The sequence below is a fragment of the Penicillium pulvis genome (assembly GCF_028828015.1).
Source record: "Penicillium pulvis strain IBT 33274 chromosome Unknown contig_23_segment0_segment0, whole genome shotgun sequence".
Taxonomy (NCBI): Eukaryota; Fungi; Ascomycota; class Eurotiomycetes; order Eurotiales; family Aspergillaceae; genus Penicillium; species Penicillium pulvis.
In genome coordinates, this window is record NW_026643075.1 from 170,182 (window position 1) to 185,520 (window position 15,339).

A 15,339-nucleotide genomic window follows, 5' to 3' on the forward strand; every position below is an offset into this window, starting at 1 on the left:
CAATGTCATAGCCTTTGTTCTCTATACACCGCTCACTTCGGTGCGTTAATTCAATGAACTCTAGAACCCTACCTTTGCTCGAATGTTTATAATCCAATCTATTCAATTGCGTACCGATAGGATGTCATAATGTGGGTCTAGTGCATTGCGAGCCTTGGTGCCTAGGATGCCATGTGTACTTGTGTCAGATGTATTCAGGTATCCTGGAGATCAAAAATCGAATCCATCCAATATAAATCGCTAACGTTCATCCTCAGTAAACATCAAAAATGCGTGATAGATTTAGAAGGTTATAGAACCGCTGGGGTAGCAGACTATACTAGTTAGACCGGAAATGCGCAACATGGCAGTGGATAAAAGTCCACTTTCCCCGGAAATCCCCGCTCCGTTTGACAGTCCGGGGTGGAAGATTCCAACGGGTTCTCGGATTTTGGGTACACCTGTACTCGGTCATGATTTCCGGGGCTCAAAAGTCGGCTTCATTTCCAGTGTTCGTATTAAAATTAAGCCCTGAAAGCCTAAAGTCTAATATCAACCTTGGAACCGGCGAATTTCCTCGCGACAACCAACGCCGAACGCCTTTCCACGACGGCCCTTCACCCAATCACAAACCTCGGAATTGCGCACGGAATTGCGCATCGGCAGTTGAAAGAAATGAAGCGAGGCATTTCGGCCTGGCGTTGATCTCGGCCTAGCCATTGCCGATCGACTGGGTCCTTTTAACGCAGAACTCCCCCAAGTCTCTCGCGGTCCACTCCTCCCGTGTACCAGTCGGCCAGATCAGCCCGGTCAACACAGAATTTGCCGGCATTGATAGATAGTACAACTACCGGAGCACCTCCACAATACGTCGAACTTGGGAAGTTCTATCAAATATCGACTCCACCATGACTCCATTTGCCCCAGATTCCCCTCCCCCAGTACTCCACGTTTTGCTATTTTGTCCGAACCCCATGACCCGGAGTAGAGATGACCGACACGAGCCTTCTAGACCCGCGGGGCTTTGAACCCCCTATGTGCTTAGATCGGGACCCTGTTTCACCTTTCATTCTTCTTTCTTTCTCCATCCATATTCACTATGGCGACCTTAGGCGAAAACCCGGACGAGTCACTCGACAAGGTGAGCTCTTATGTCGATGAAAAGGCCGAGGGCACCATCAATGATCCATCGAGCGTCTTGTCCGAATCCCACAAATCGTACTTGATTGAGCGCCATGGCACGCTCGATCTTGATCCAATTCCCAGCATGGATCCAGCTGATCCTTACAACTGGCCAGGGTGGAAGGTATGCGAAATCCCATGAGCAGAGAGTATTATCACCAGAGATTAACAGGCTAGTAGAAAGTGACCAATCTGAGTCTGGTCGCGTTCCACGCGTGCATGGGCACGTTCACAGCCGCTGCCATTATCTGTGCCTACGAAAATATTGCCCTTGATTTGGGCGTTTCCATACAGCGAGTCAGCTATCTCACCTCGTTGCAGATTGCCATCCTTGGTGGTGCTCCGTTGTTCTGGAAGCCGCTATCTAGCCGGTTTGGACGGCGCCCTGTCTTCCTCTTGTCATTGATCCTGAGTTGTGTATGCAATATCGGCTGTGCAAAGAGCCCAGATTATGCCTCAATGGCGGCCTGTCGTGCCTTGGTAGCCTTTTTCATCTCCCCTGCCATGGCTATTGGTAGTGGTGTAGTTACGGAGACATTCTTCCGCCATGAAAGAGCGCGATACATGGGTATTTGGACAGTGATGGTGACGCTGGGTGTCCCAATTGGGCCCTTTATCTTTGGATTCGTTACTCAGCGTGTTGGTTACCGCTGGATCTACTGGATTCTGGCCATCGTAAGTACCTTCGTCTCCGTTCATGTGGAAATACTAACACGAACCAGACCAATGGTGTTCAATTCATCCTATACCTCTTCTTTGGACCTGAAACCCGTTATATCGGCGACGATATCCAAAGTAAATCATCTGTGTTCAAGCGCGAGTACACATCGCTCCGCCGAATTGATCCCACCCCATTGAAGCTGTCCGAATTCTTCCACCCCCTCTCCCTCTTCACCAACATTCCTGTTCTCCTCGCTGCGGTCGCATACTCCATGGTCTTCCTTTTTTCCTCTGTCATGGGCTCTGTCGAAGTCCCCCAGCTTCTGCAATCCAAGTTTGAGCTAAATGCCCAACAACTTGGCCTTCAATTCCTGGGTTTGATTATTGGCTCTCTTCTTGGTGAACAACTGGGCGGTGTCATGTCCGATATGTGGATGAACGCTCGTGCCCGACGCATTGGCCGCAAGCCTGCCCCGGAATTTCGACTCTGGCTGAGCTATATTGGGTTCCTGTTGACTATTGCTGGGATGGTTGTCTTCTTGGTATGCACTGAACAAGCGACAGAAGGCCAGTGGACGGTGACGCCGATTGTTGGCACGGGAATTGCGGCCTTCGGCAACCAGGTTGTCACTACTGTTCTGACTACCTACGCTGTTGATACGTATCCCCAAGACGCCGGCAGTGTTGGTGTGTTCATCAACTTTGTTCGCTCAACATGGGGATTCATCGGACCCTTCTGGTATGTATATCTATCTAGATTTTCTTGAATCCGGGCTAACTATCGATCTTAGGTTCACCGATTTGTTTGACAGTGTTGGTATCGCGAAGAGTTCGGGTGTGGTCGCCGCGTTGATTATGGGTGCCAGCTTCATTCCTACTGCATTTTTGCAGTGGAAAGGCGAGAAATGGTACAGCCGTGACTGAACATTCAATATACCACAATTCTTATCTTGAATCCCGACGTCTGACTCAGAGCAAGTGTTTCTAGCTGCGTGAGAATATTTGCCTGGGCAATTCTTACTCCATAGATTAGCTACTACAGAATGTTCTTTGACTCGGGGTTTCGCCGCTTTTACTGAGAGTAACTTCCACAGTAGACCGGTTACCAAAGCCCATGCTTCTAATTGCTCTAAAATCTGCTGACGCAGATGCTTCAAACTTGTAGCCGATATTCAAGGATATCAAGTGTGGAATCTCTCGTATACTATGTAGGCGACTCTGGAGATACCCAGAATCGCACTCAAAAAGAAACTACCTGAGCTATGCTATTTCATGTGCTTCTAGCACCCTTGTCCAATGTCCTAGGAGGCTAATATTCAGCATTGAGACTGACCTAGTTTAACCAAGTGTGACTGGGTGTTCATGCTATATAGTCTTTGGGTCGTGTGTTCATACTGCCTTGTGAAACAATGAATCCAAATATACATTACAAATGAAGATGCTTGAAAGACGTACTTACATAGGTAATTGATACTCCCGATATATAGATCGTCATGTTGATCGCCAAGACCAGCCGCAAGTGACATCAATTCCGCCTCCAGAGCTGCCATCTCCAACTCCCCAATTAAAACCCCCGCATCACCATGGTCTACGCCTTCAGCCTCCCAACCACTTCGCCTCTCTCATTCCAATCCTTCATCTCCTCCTCAACACACCCTTCTCTTCCCCAATCAGCATCCACTGCCCGTCATGCTCTCCGTCTCGCTTTAAAGGCCCACAAGCGCCTACCCCGCGGCGCCCGACAAGACGCCCACCTCCCAACCGTTCTCTCCGCACTAAACAACTACCTCCCTTATCTGTTCGCAATCTCACACGGCCTACGTGGTCAATCTATCAAACTTGATGATACCATCGGCAGCCAATATGGAAGCTATAATAATCCGTCAGCGGAGAACCAGCCTCGCGCCGGTGAAGAGATCGAGATAACACTGCGCGCGGAGATCGAATCTGCCTGGAAGCCCACATTATCAAACACCAGTGCTTTAAACCTCAGCTCTTCAGCTGGTAACTCATCAAGCGGGAAAGGATTCCGAGCTCGCGGGGGCCGTGCTACAGGCCTAGGAATCAACTTTGAAATCGCATTCGTGCTCACAACTCTCGGCTACGTGCTAAGCCGACTTGCGCGGGCGAGCGTCATCCAATCAGTATATGCGCCCGTTGCCCAAAGCGCCGAGCAACGCACTGCGGCCGTGCAGACTGCAACGCGGCATCTACTACAAGCTAGCTCGGTACACGGGCTTCTAGCTTCCTCGCCTTCTCTTTCCGTGGCGGCGTCAGTGCCTGCATCTGTGTCGGATGTGGATACAACGACGCAGTCGGCTCTAGCTTCCCTCGCGCTTGCGGAAGCTACGCTTTTAGCCGTGTTAAAAGATGACGCGTATGTTGCGGCCTGTATCCAAGCGCGCAATCCAAATGACCGGGAATGGATGGTGAAAGCACCCGATATTCCGAAGGTGCGGGCTTTATTATTTGCGCGTTTGTGTGTGCGCGCTGCAGAGTACGCGGAGCAGGCTGCGGCTGGACTTGGAACTGTTGGATCAGGCAAAAGTGGTCGTCTTGATGATGAAATCACGCGGTATGCTGCTGTTTTGGGCCGAGTTGCTCGTGCGCGTGCTTGCCGGTTTTTTGGAATTGATGCTGAACTTGCTGGGAAATGTGGTGAGGGCATTGCATGGCTTCGAGCTGCGCGGACACCTCTTGGGCTGCGTGGAGGCGCGGGATCATCTACTGGATCGGATGATCCTGGTCTGTCAACTCCGTCCAAGAGTGGATTTTCCCGCCTCAAGCGTGAGTGGACTGAGCGCCGGGAAGAGAAGAAGATTGGCAAAGATGCTGGCGGTGGCCGTAGCGACAAAGGTCTTCTACAACCGGGAGACGATGCTGGTCGTGACGAGGAGGGTCGAGTGATCACGATGCTGGAGACGAAATGGGTGCGCATGAATGATACAGTGAGTTAAACGAGTCATTTATGACTGACCTATCAACAATTCTAATTAATTTATTCTAACTTATTTCAGATCAACACTCAAGCCATTCCGCCGTCTGCACCCTTATTATCTAACCTGCCGTCTGGTCGAGACATACACACACCGCCTGCACCATATAACCCTCCTTCATTAGATGAAGACCAGCTGATGCACATGCGGGCTCCACCCAATGAGCACGAGGATCTATCCTTCGCGAACGATCCTGATGACAGTGACGAGGAGGATAACTCACCTGAGACACGTGCGCCGCCGGGCGGATTTCCGGATCGCAGCGAAACAGTGTCAACAGTGTATTATTGACGATAGCCAGGGTCCTCGCCTGATAAGTCATTCCAGTATAAAAAAAGGATGCAACTCAAGCCAATCTCTAAATGTTTTCACGGAAGAACAAGCATAATGTAAATGGTTTTAAACAAAAATAAATTGACCAGACATCCTTGGAATGATATTGTATATGTACAGTACAAGAGAGAGCACATCACTCCCTCAGAAATCTCCAGCCATTCCCAAACTTTGGAACAGCAGAACTCTCAAACCAGCTCATCATGCAATTGCTTCAACGGATAAGCAGATCAAGCATCTCCGAGGGTCCACACCCGTGGTGGAAAGGGGAGTCATGGCTCCACGGTAGCATCCCCGACAGACCGGACCCATCGTCATAACCAGCATACGCAGACCAATCAAGAAATTGCCCGTTTAAGCCTTCTCGCCAAGAGCATTCTTCTCCTGGAAGAGGTAACCCTTGATCTTGCGCTCACCGAGGAGCTCGAAGTATTTTTCTGCTAGCAGTTAGCAATGTTCTGCCAACCTCAACAGTCTCCACCCATGTTTTCCAGTTCAATTGGGCCATAATTAAATCCCTTGTCCCATCTAATATAACAAGGTTCCACCCCAGGTACACCACAGAAGAAGACCGAGCACAAGAAAGAAGATCTTACCTCTCAAGACACCACACTTCTCCAAATGGTTCACACCTTCACGCGCATAGCACTTGCCCAGCTCCTCACCAACTAGTCGCGACATCATAGAGCGCACCCACTGCTCACGAATAATAGCATCACGGGCATTGTGCACAGCGACATTGTCCTCGAAGTCGACACCCTCGTAGGTTGGGGCAACGGTGGGCTTTTTCGCGAGGAAGGCGGCGGACTCGGGAGTGGGCATTGTGGGCGGTTTGGTTGGTGACCGAGTATTATGGTAGAGGGAAAGCTTGGAGAGTCCCGGGGTTCGAGAAGGGATTGGGGGGTGACGGTCTGGTGTGGGGATTTTGGAGGTTGCGCGAGGTTGATGCCGTCGAATCCGATGTCTCTGGAGGTTGGATTAGGAGGGCTGTGATTGGGTGATATCAAGGCGGTGGGGAGGAAGCTGGGGAGAGCGAGACGACAACTAGTGCAGTTTTCACCAATATCACGTGATCGCATAGCTTGGATGTTTTCAGTCTCACTCTTTATTTGAAGCTGGTATATACGTCGATTAGGAGCTAAAAGGATATCTGTGATGTAATGAATGGTATAGAAGAGCCTAATGAGGCTAAAATCATATTTTCATGCACCTAACTCCAACCATCGAACACCAGTTGCTAGCCACAATAATGCAATAACTCCGTTGTACAAAAACCAGCCAATCTTTAAATTCGTATCATACAATGCTGGCGATTGAAAGTGCGTGCAAGGCGTGGAAACATGATAGCACATCATAGGAGTTAAAAAGCAAAAGGAAATTGCCCACATAACCACCGGGACACAGGTTATTGTTCTGGCTCGTCATCCTCCTCAGAATCTCGCTTGAATGCTCCACTGAGGGTATCTTTCAAAATTTCCCATGGTGTCCTATTGAGTCGCTCGGTGATTTCACGATATTTGTAGATCTCGGCCCAACAGTCGCGACCGAACATGCAGCCAGCCATGTTGACCAGGAGGTCGTGGTCTTCCTCCTGGTAGTGGACAGCAGGATTGTTTTTATCACCGCAAGCACCCTGAGGGAAAGCATTGATAGTGCGTTGGGGTAGAAACCCAACACTGCTGCGAATCCACGCTTGGCTTTGGTAAATGTACTCCAAAGCATTTTGTTCTTTGTGTTCCCATTCCATGTGCATCTGCTCGTACATGACGGGATCCCATAACGCATCCAAGAGACGGTCCGTCCACAGGGACCGTCGGACCATGAAAGAGCCCAGGTTGAACCCGCCGCAGTCCTGAGTAAGAAGCACATTGATCGAGCGAGTGTCTCCGTCGCCTTCCCGGGAACGACCTATCTCATCCAAGTAGAACTCCGGAAGTGGGTGTGTGATGTTGAGGGGATTGTATTCGTTGATGTCGCGGTAGACCAGTGATTCCAGGTTATTGAAGACATGGCTCTGTAATGAGGTCCCATACTCCATCACCCAGGTGTTCAGATCGAGCCACCAGAACCACTCCGCATCGGGGTATTTGTGCAAGGCTTCACGGATCACATCACCTTTCTCCCAGCCCTCGCGCCACTCATGAGAATACCGCTTCTTAGCCAGCATATTAGCAACCTCCAGCTCATATCCCCATCGCTTTGCGTATTCCTCTTTATTCCAGATACTGTTGCGCTCGATGGCCCATTCGCGCGCTCTCTTGATGTCCGTAACACCGCCATCGACATTGGCGCCGAGGATGATCACGATCTTACGGCCTCCTCCTAGGGGTGACCGGCGGTATAATTGAACCAGCGCTAGAGAGCAGATTAGCATACACCCATTACCTCGCAAAAGTCAAGCCAGAGCAGATAGATGTCACTCACTTGACCAAAGAAACAGGTATCCCATAACAAGCAGCAGAATCCCCGCCAAAACGCGGACCCGTCCACGTCGCATCAACATTCCAAGGGCAGCCAACGACCCACGCCCACCGCCACTAGGACGCCACTGCGCGCGTCCATAGGCATCCTTATCCACATACCCACCAGCACCAGACTGGCCCCTAAAGCTAGCCGAGATCTTATGTCTCTGTCTGGAGAAGAACCCGCTGTTGCGCGTTGAGAAAGACGGGTAGCCGCGCACCTCGTCGCTTTTCGCTTTCGCCGCGGCCCAGGATATCCCGCCTGGCGCGAGGGAGGAGGGTGAGAGGCCGCGTGGGTTCGGAGTCGCGGTCCCGCTACCGGGCGTTAAACCCGGGCTGGACCACCCTCCGCCCAGGCGGGGAGAGGGTGATCGCGATAGCGACATGGGATGTGATCGGCGGTTGGGAGGAGAGTGTTGGACGGAGAGCAGACAGCGTGGTGTAGGCAGTCGCGCGTTCGAAAATGAGGTGGTGGTAACTGCCTAGGGAGGTGGCAGAGTGAGGTCAGAATGACCGATGCCCGGGAAGAAGGAGATACATAAACGGAGAGAGATTAGACGGATTAAGATTAAGATTGAAGGTGCATGGATCCATAGAGTAACAGCACAGACCAAGTCTCCACCACGTTGGAAGATGAATCGAGAATCGCGATTCGACTTGATGAGAAAGCCGCAAGCGGTAGAGATTACTAACAGGCACCAGGAACAATTGCAATTACAATTGTCCAGATTCTGGTTTCAATCTTTTACTGAATTCCAAGGTATTGGTGTGGTTATTGGAAAAGTGAATGCAATTTCGTCTAATTCTATCGCAGTTCCAGATAGATTGCGCGTTCATGTACTTTAAATGAGGCTTGAAATAATGTACCGTGCGCATACCGAGCCCCGGGAGATCGACTCTTATGCATGGAAAACTACAATACACGCCTTCGATTGACTCAAATTACTAGTCATGGATTTCACCGCATGCGGACAATAGGATTGTCCCCACATGGCATGTGCTACCTCAGACTCACACCCAATGATGCAATTTCCACTATCAATCTATTTGCAGAGGAGAGAAAACAAGAAACAGAATCTATTACTCGGCTTGCTTCTTTTGGGTCCGGAGCGGCAGTCGGTTTCCCGCGCCATCGGGCTTGTTGGCCAGGGCCTTGCGTACGACGAACCCGGCTTCGTGAGCCGGTCGCTGTTGGGCACTGTCGCCATGGTAGAATTCACAACGAAGGTCAAGATACTCGCCTTTGTGCCGGTACACCGTAATGATATCGCCCGAGTAGATCTCGCCAAAGTGCAAGCCCTCCATTCCCCCGTCTGTCGAGGTTCCGCGTCGGAGTTCTGTTCCATTCACCCAAATACATTTGCGCGTTTTGGTCGAGAGAAGAGCTCTGACCCCAGGAACTTGCTGCCAATCTTTCCCTTCCGCGATTTTCACTTCGATGCCGGGCGCCCAGAACGTGATCTCCAAGGCATAGGCCGCGATGCGAGTGTCCATGCGATCCTCATGGCGAATGGTCGCGGCGGGCCCTCGACCCCATGAGGTCATCCGATTTTCTAGGCGTAAATTTAGGTCAAAAATAGATCCAGGTACACTCCTGAGCCGACCAAGGATCTTCGGTGGCTTGGTGAACTCGGTGCTGGGCATGCTGAGTGGGGCAGAAGGTGGATCAGGTCGGTGCACGATGGGCTCAGATGCCTCGATTTCGGCATTCAGTTGCTGGTCCAGAATGGCCTGGCCAGTCTGTGCATCAAGAGTAGTCATAAGCTCAATATCCAGATTACCCTGCGAACTTAGGTCAGGGGGTTGAGCAGAGCCTCGGCGGCTGGTTTGTGCACTTGTGTCACTAGATTGTTCGCTGGCAGTCTCGGGGAGGTCAAAGTCGAGGCGACGAGAGGTTTTCAGCTTGGGCGCCTTGGGAGTCATATCCTGAGCACCTAGATAGGGCGAACTGGTTAATTCAGAAGGGCTACCTGCACTGGCGAGATTCTTGGGCTGTCCACGGTTGGTCTGCGGCGTCGATGTTTCGTTAACGGAGGCAGTCTGGGGATGGAGGAGAGGATGCGAGGAATTCATGTTCAGTCGTCCGACCAGGTTCTCCGCTCCCATCAAACTGGGTGCAGTGCCGCCAAATGGATGTGCTGGGAGGGAGACGACCGAAGAGACGCTGTATTCATCACTCATCGACTCACCGGATGACACAGAGTTCTTGACGTCAGAGTCGTGGTCCCATGCACCTGTGTGGCCTAATGCATGTGAGCTTCGCAGAGCTGACGAGGTGACCTCGCCAAACAAGCGTCGTGCCTGGTGCTCGGCAATGACTTGACTATCTTGAAAGCTTTCAATTTGAGGAAGTGAAGGATATCGGATATCTGCGGGGATGTATTCGATTCTCGGCTTCTTGGCAACTGCTTCACCGCTGCTTGCTTCATCTTCTCCGGCCTCATGACGATATGCTGCCTCATCATGGATAGACAATTGGGACGCGTCAAGTTCTTCGTCGGCCTCACCAATGACCGAAAGACCATCGCGTGGGTCGGCGAGAAGGTCGTCATCTTCGTACTCATCAACATCAGGCACATCCACAATCCACGGATGCTGAAAACATTCCTTTTCCGTGGGGCGGGCAAAGGGATCTCGATTCAACAGTTTGGCAACAAAATCAACACCATCTTCAGAAACGCCGCACTGGCGCAAGATATTGAAATCGGCTTCCGTTGTCATAATACTGCGCAGCATGGCAACACCTCGGTCTTCGGCACGGCCCGAATATGGCGGGATTCCGGACAAAACATGGTAAAGGACTGCACCCAGTGACCACATATCCACAGCCTGGCTGTATGGAGAGGTTTTCGGTGGTCTTAAAAAAAGATAATTAGCCTTGCCTGACTCAAAACTGGACGGTAACAACTCACGGGTCTCCAACTCGACGTCGTTTCCGAGCTTCACCACGTGCGTACATCTCATAGTCCGGATACACCTCAGGCGCACAGTATAGCAGCGTTCCACAAAACGTTTTTAGAAACGTTTCCTCTTGTGTCACCTTTGACAGCCCAAAGTCGGATAGCTTGACCCGAAGAGGATCCAGGGAGGCAATCAAGATGTTGTCCGGTTTAATATCACGATGGGTAATTCGGCGTTTGTGGAGGTAGTGCAGTGCACGCAAAAGCTGACGGGTGATAGTTCGAACCATATCCTCTGGAATCTTGCCTGGGCTGTGCAAATATGTGGACAGTTCACCGCCAGGCACGTACTCCATGACGATATAGATCCATCGATCGTATTCATGGTGTTCGATATATTGGACAATATTGGGCTGCATAGGATTAAACCATATCAGCATCTACGGGTCACGAACAAGGAAGTGGACCAACTCACGTGTTTGAGGTCTCTCATGATCTTCATCTCATTATCGACCTTTTGATCAAGAATACCATTCTTCATGAAACGGCGTTTGTCCAGCTCTTTGGCAGCGTATATCGCACCGTGTTGCTTGGTCGCCAGTTTATACACTGTGGCAAAAGCACCCTTGCCGATCTGCCCGGTCACATTGTACATAGGACCGCCTGACCAATGCATGCCATAAGCGTTTGCAACCGACCACGGTAGAACCGGATGGGAAGGCGTTTGTCGGGTTTTTTGCTGCCCCGCTAAAGCGCGTTGGACTCGCTCAAAGTACTGAACCACATTCTGCGTGTACTTCAAGGCGAAATTCTCGCGGGACGGAATCCGCACAATAAAACGAACCTCATCTGAGCCTTGATTTCCAGTAACGACCTGGATGACCGAACCATTGACAAGCATGCGACTGTTGTCTTTCGAGTTCTTGCGCAGGCGGCAATTGTCTACAATAGTGCCGTTGGTCGACGTATCTTGTAGCATGATGATACCGTCACCAGTCAGATGAATTCGAAAATGGGAGTTGGATACTCTCTTAGCATTGTCGTTGGACGCCAAAAGAATATCACAGCGGACTGGGTTGCGACCGAAGCAAAACCCAACCCCGAGGTCGTGGACATCGGAAGATAATCGCAGTGCGAGATCCAATGCTGCAGTCTCGGAAGTCTCGAAATCCAAGGCAGCTTGTTGCAGAATATGCTGAGTGCCCATTGCAGCCGTGGCAGCAACGGCATCATGAGCGGCATGGGAGTTGGGATGAAGGATACAAACAATGTCGGCAAGATCCTGTTCCTGCAATCCCGAATTATGTAGGCCCATGCGGCGTGGGTCGGCACATGGCTGAGTGGATTCTTGTGTTGCCTCCATGGTAAAGAAATGAATGGAGGGAAATGCAAGCGCTAATGAGAGACAGCAAAACGACTACTAATGACTGATTGTGTTGGGTATAAGTGCTGATTGAACGAGAAACTTTTGCATAAGAGGGGAATGGATACACGTGATGGCCTATGTGTATGGCCTGTAAGTCAAAGGAAAAAGAAAAGCCGATAGCCTGACGGGAACCAGGGTATATATACCTTGAGGATGGCGCGAAATAGGGCGGAAGGTCACCTGGGCAATTTACCCGGGCGAAACACCTCAACAGAAAATCTAGGGCAGGGTAGAAGAGATAAAGATCCAATGCACAGTATATGCGGAATCTTCCGAGTACAGAGAGAGAGAAAAAGTCGGGGAACGAAATTGGATCCAGAATGATATGCCGTCTTGAAATGGTGGGGGTGGTGTCGGCCAGTCACAACTTGTTCGTTGGATATACAAGCGATGTAGACCCAGGTCGAGTATCTTTTAGAATATCCAAATCTCGCTTTCCAGATAATCCAGCATGTACTATGTGATGCGCCGTCTCGATGGTCTCTTCTGCGAAGGGAGGTTTGGTAAGTTGCGGAGATGAGGTCTCGTAAACACGAAGTTTTCAACGGCGGTGGGTTTCCTGGGAGATATTGATATTTCCCATAAGTCCGGGGAGAAGACTTTTTCTGTTGCAATTAACAGCGCTGGTCAGCTCACATTCGTTTAGATGCAGGTCCTAGGCTGTTTGTTTTGACCTCGCCTCGACTGGAAGCTGCACTTACACAGGTTGACAGATGCCCTTTTCATCCGCCCACGAACGATGGAAAAGCTGTGGACAGATCGGACAGGGGGAAACCGGGACGGTTGTAGTCCTGGGGAAGGGTTCGTCGTCCGAGAAACAAGAACGAACTCGAGCCGCAATTGACCTCTCGTCCTGGCCTCAGGCAGCAGTGGTTCCTGGTGGCTGACTGATCCGCTCTGGGGGGGTTTGATTGGCTGATCCGACTTCCACCTAACTTAAACCATGGAAGCGAGATCAGATCTATGACTTCGAAGGTTGTTTTGAGTTTCAAAATATTCAATCTCAAAAAATATCATTTGGAAAACTCCATGCTGATTGCAGCCTGCTCCAGCTAATGTGACGATAGATCAGCCTTCGCCACCCGAAAGCTCCACACTTACCCACATGCACTAGGCAGCTTCGCACGGAAGAATTGCGGGACAATGGTGGAGCATGGACTTCAGAGAGTAAAGATAGATGCACTTATTCTCAACTCTGATCCAGTATCTGTCATGCTAACTAACCTACGCTCATGTAAGCCATTGCAAACACACAAAATCTATAAGCTGAAACCACTCGGGCGCTTGCTTTCGGCCCCACTATCCAGGGAAGCACTCTACCCAAAATGTTGACAAATTTTCTCAGGTTCTAGGAAGGTCGTCCAAAGAAGAATTGACAGCCCCCAGGAGCTTGAAGGCTCTTCAGGTGTAGGAAATACAGAAAATTCACTCTGTGTCATTTATGACTGCCCAGATGAGCTTTCCTCTCAATGTACCTGATTATATATTTAAATCTGCGCAGGGTTCATTACGCATGGATGCCCTGACCACACCAAATGCCACTTGTCGTCAATTCAAGCGCCACCTGTATGTGGTGTAGGCCATTTTCAATGACTTGAGTTCTCGCGAGAATGATTAAAAACGGTTCCAGGCCTTTTGGAAACCAGTCTTCAAAGAACCAGCATCGGAGATCACGATGGTCCTCCAAGGCTCTCAACATCCCAGCTATACATACAACCTTGGAATGCGGATCTCGATATCACGTTATCGGGTATCCTTGTATAGCTTTCTTATCCCAACCTTGGAAGGTTCCTCATGGATAGGGTAACAACGTTATGACTTACAAGCACCCTTCGAATCGACGCGAAGTATGACACCAGAACGCTAGACCGGTCATTTCAAGGATGGCCATGCTTGCGCTATCGTGACGTTGGTAGCCCGAGCCCGAAATCAAGCTTTTGATGGTACAAATACGTGGCTTTGACCTTTCACAAGGCGAGAGGTGAATCAGGATAGATAACTTGAGTTTTAGGTATGCGAGATGATCATCAGTCACTATCAATAGACCTCGACGTGATCATGTCATATTATACATCCGAACAGGAGAGCGGCATACAGACAAAAATATAGACAAAAAAATGGGGTCTCATGTAGTCTGCTCGTTACGCTTCTCCAGGTAGGAATTGAAGTTGTCCAGGGGAGCATCAGGCAAGACGATCTTCCACACGATTTCAATCTGCTCCGCTATATGGGAAGGGAGTGCTCCTTTCTCCAGACCAGCAAGGGTTTGGTTAACTTGTTCTAGGGTGCGGGCACCAAAGATCAGACCATCCCCGAATTCGCCTTTGAGATGTGAGTTGTAAGCCACCCACCGGTACACGAGTTCAGCCTTGGCGATTCCAGAGTCTTTAGAAATTTTCTCCCACAACTTGAGGCCTTCCAGCATACTAGGCTTGTTGTAAAGGGCATTGTAAAGTTCACCAAGGAAGGTACTTTGATCCCACCGGCCATCACCACCTTTGACCAAAGTTTCGACATCTTTTGTCAGGAACCCCCCGGCAATCGGGGAGTAGGCGTAGAAAGAAATGTCATGTTTCCGGAGTGTGGGCAGTATATCGGTGTCTGCTCGACGCGCGACGGGAGAATAGTTCCCCTGGTAAACGCTTGGTAAAATATAGTTCTTCTCGCGGCAAATGCGCACAACTTCTTCAACCTCATCAGCCAGAAAGTTTGAGAGCCCAAATCGTTTGAACTTTCCAGCTTGGTGGAGCTGATTAAAAGTCTCCAGCTGATCTTCAAGGGAGATTCGACGATCGGGTGCATGGATATAGAGTATGTCAACCTTGCGATGATGTTAGGCCATGAAAGTTCCTATAAACTCCTATCGCCGTACCTGGTCTGTATTCAGAGCATTCAAGCTCGTTTCTGTGGTGCTGATCAAGAGCTCTTTGGTAGATAGTTCTGGGCGGAACCCCCCGGGCACCTTTGTGTCAATTGCAAAACGGGAGCCAGCCGATACCTGACCCAGCAGTTCTTCCGAGTTTCCATATGTTCTGGCCGTATCAATGCTTTTGACCCCTCCTGCCTTGACAGTATCGAGTACCTTGGTTATGAAATCAAGATCAGAGTATGATTGATTCACGAAGGCACCTCCAAAATGAGTTTGACCTTAGCAGCCATGACTGATGAAGATAGGCAGAATTCAATTAAATGAAAGTGAGGTGTATTGGAAAGATTGGAAATGTGCAATGGAATTCCGAATAAGTGACCACTATTTATGGGCTGCTTCTGTGAAGCATGGTAAGAAACCCCCCTATTACTAAGCTATCGTCTCCCCTCAGTCTTCTATGATGGGGTACATCTTGCTGATCTCTCATTTGCCCCAGAAAGTTCGGCGATGGCGTGGCCTGGAAAACCAAGTT

At 50.1% G+C, this 15,339-nt stretch overlaps 6 protein-coding genes across 6 annotated transcripts; 2 read left to right on the top strand and 4 right to left on the bottom strand.

Moving 5' to 3' along the window:
* Positions 1 to 1,078: 1,078 nt before the first annotated feature.
* Positions 1,079 to 2,745, top strand: N7503_004337 (putative MFS multidrug transporter; the record flags this gene model as incomplete). The annotated part of the gene is made up of 4 exons (XM_057063884.1): positions 1,079 to 1,285; positions 1,342 to 1,836; positions 1,884 to 2,560; positions 2,613 to 2,745. 4 exons carry the CDS (start codon positions 1,079 to 1,081, stop codon positions 2,743 to 2,745), a joined length of 1,512 nt encoding a protein of 503 aa, XP_056921627.1.
* Positions 2,746 to 3,404: 659 nt separating this feature from the next.
* On the top strand, positions 3,405 to 5,108 carry N7503_004338 (pH-signaling protein PalC; the record flags this gene model as incomplete). Its single annotated transcript, XM_057063885.1, has 2 exons — positions 3,405 to 4,769; positions 4,839 to 5,108. 2 exons carry the CDS (start codon positions 3,405 to 3,407, stop codon positions 5,106 to 5,108), a joined length of 1,635 nt encoding a protein of 544 aa, XP_056921628.1.
* Positions 5,109 to 5,504: 396 nt separating this feature from the next.
* N7503_004339 (putative NADH-ubiquinone oxidoreductase 12 kda subunit) lies at positions 5,505 to 5,972 on the bottom strand (the record flags this gene model as incomplete). The annotated part of the gene is made up of 2 exons (XM_057063886.1): positions 5,505 to 5,587; positions 5,747 to 5,972. The coding sequence occupies 2 exons, from the start codon at positions 5,970 to 5,972 to the stop codon at positions 5,505 to 5,507; spliced, it is 309 nt and encodes a 102-aa protein (XP_056921629.1).
* Positions 5,973 to 6,555: 583 nt separating this feature from the next.
* Positions 6,556 to 7,998, bottom strand: N7503_004340 (putative alpha-1,6-mannosyltransferase subunit; the record flags this gene model as incomplete). The annotated part of the gene is made up of 2 exons (XM_057063887.1): positions 6,556 to 7,505; positions 7,575 to 7,998. The coding sequence occupies 2 exons, from the start codon at positions 7,996 to 7,998 to the stop codon at positions 6,556 to 6,558; spliced, it is 1,374 nt and encodes a 457-aa protein (XP_056921630.1).
* A 694-nt stretch (positions 7,999 to 8,692) lies between these two features.
* N7503_004341 (serine/threonine-protein kinase) lies at positions 8,693 to 11,875 on the bottom strand (the record flags this gene model as incomplete). Its single annotated transcript, XM_057063888.1, has 3 exons — positions 8,693 to 10,469; positions 10,525 to 10,925; positions 10,988 to 11,875. The coding sequence occupies 3 exons, from the start codon at positions 11,873 to 11,875 to the stop codon at positions 8,693 to 8,695; spliced, it is 3,066 nt and encodes a 1,021-aa protein (XP_056921631.1).
* Positions 11,876 to 14,063: 2,188 nt separating this feature from the next.
* N7503_004342 (aldo/keto reductase family protein) lies at positions 14,064 to 15,097 on the bottom strand (the record flags this gene model as incomplete). Its single annotated transcript, XM_057063889.1, has 3 exons — positions 14,064 to 14,759; positions 14,811 to 15,020; positions 15,068 to 15,097. The coding sequence occupies 3 exons, from the start codon at positions 15,095 to 15,097 to the stop codon at positions 14,064 to 14,066; spliced, it is 936 nt and encodes a 311-aa protein (XP_056921632.1).
* Positions 15,098 to 15,339: the final 242 nt, after the last annotated feature.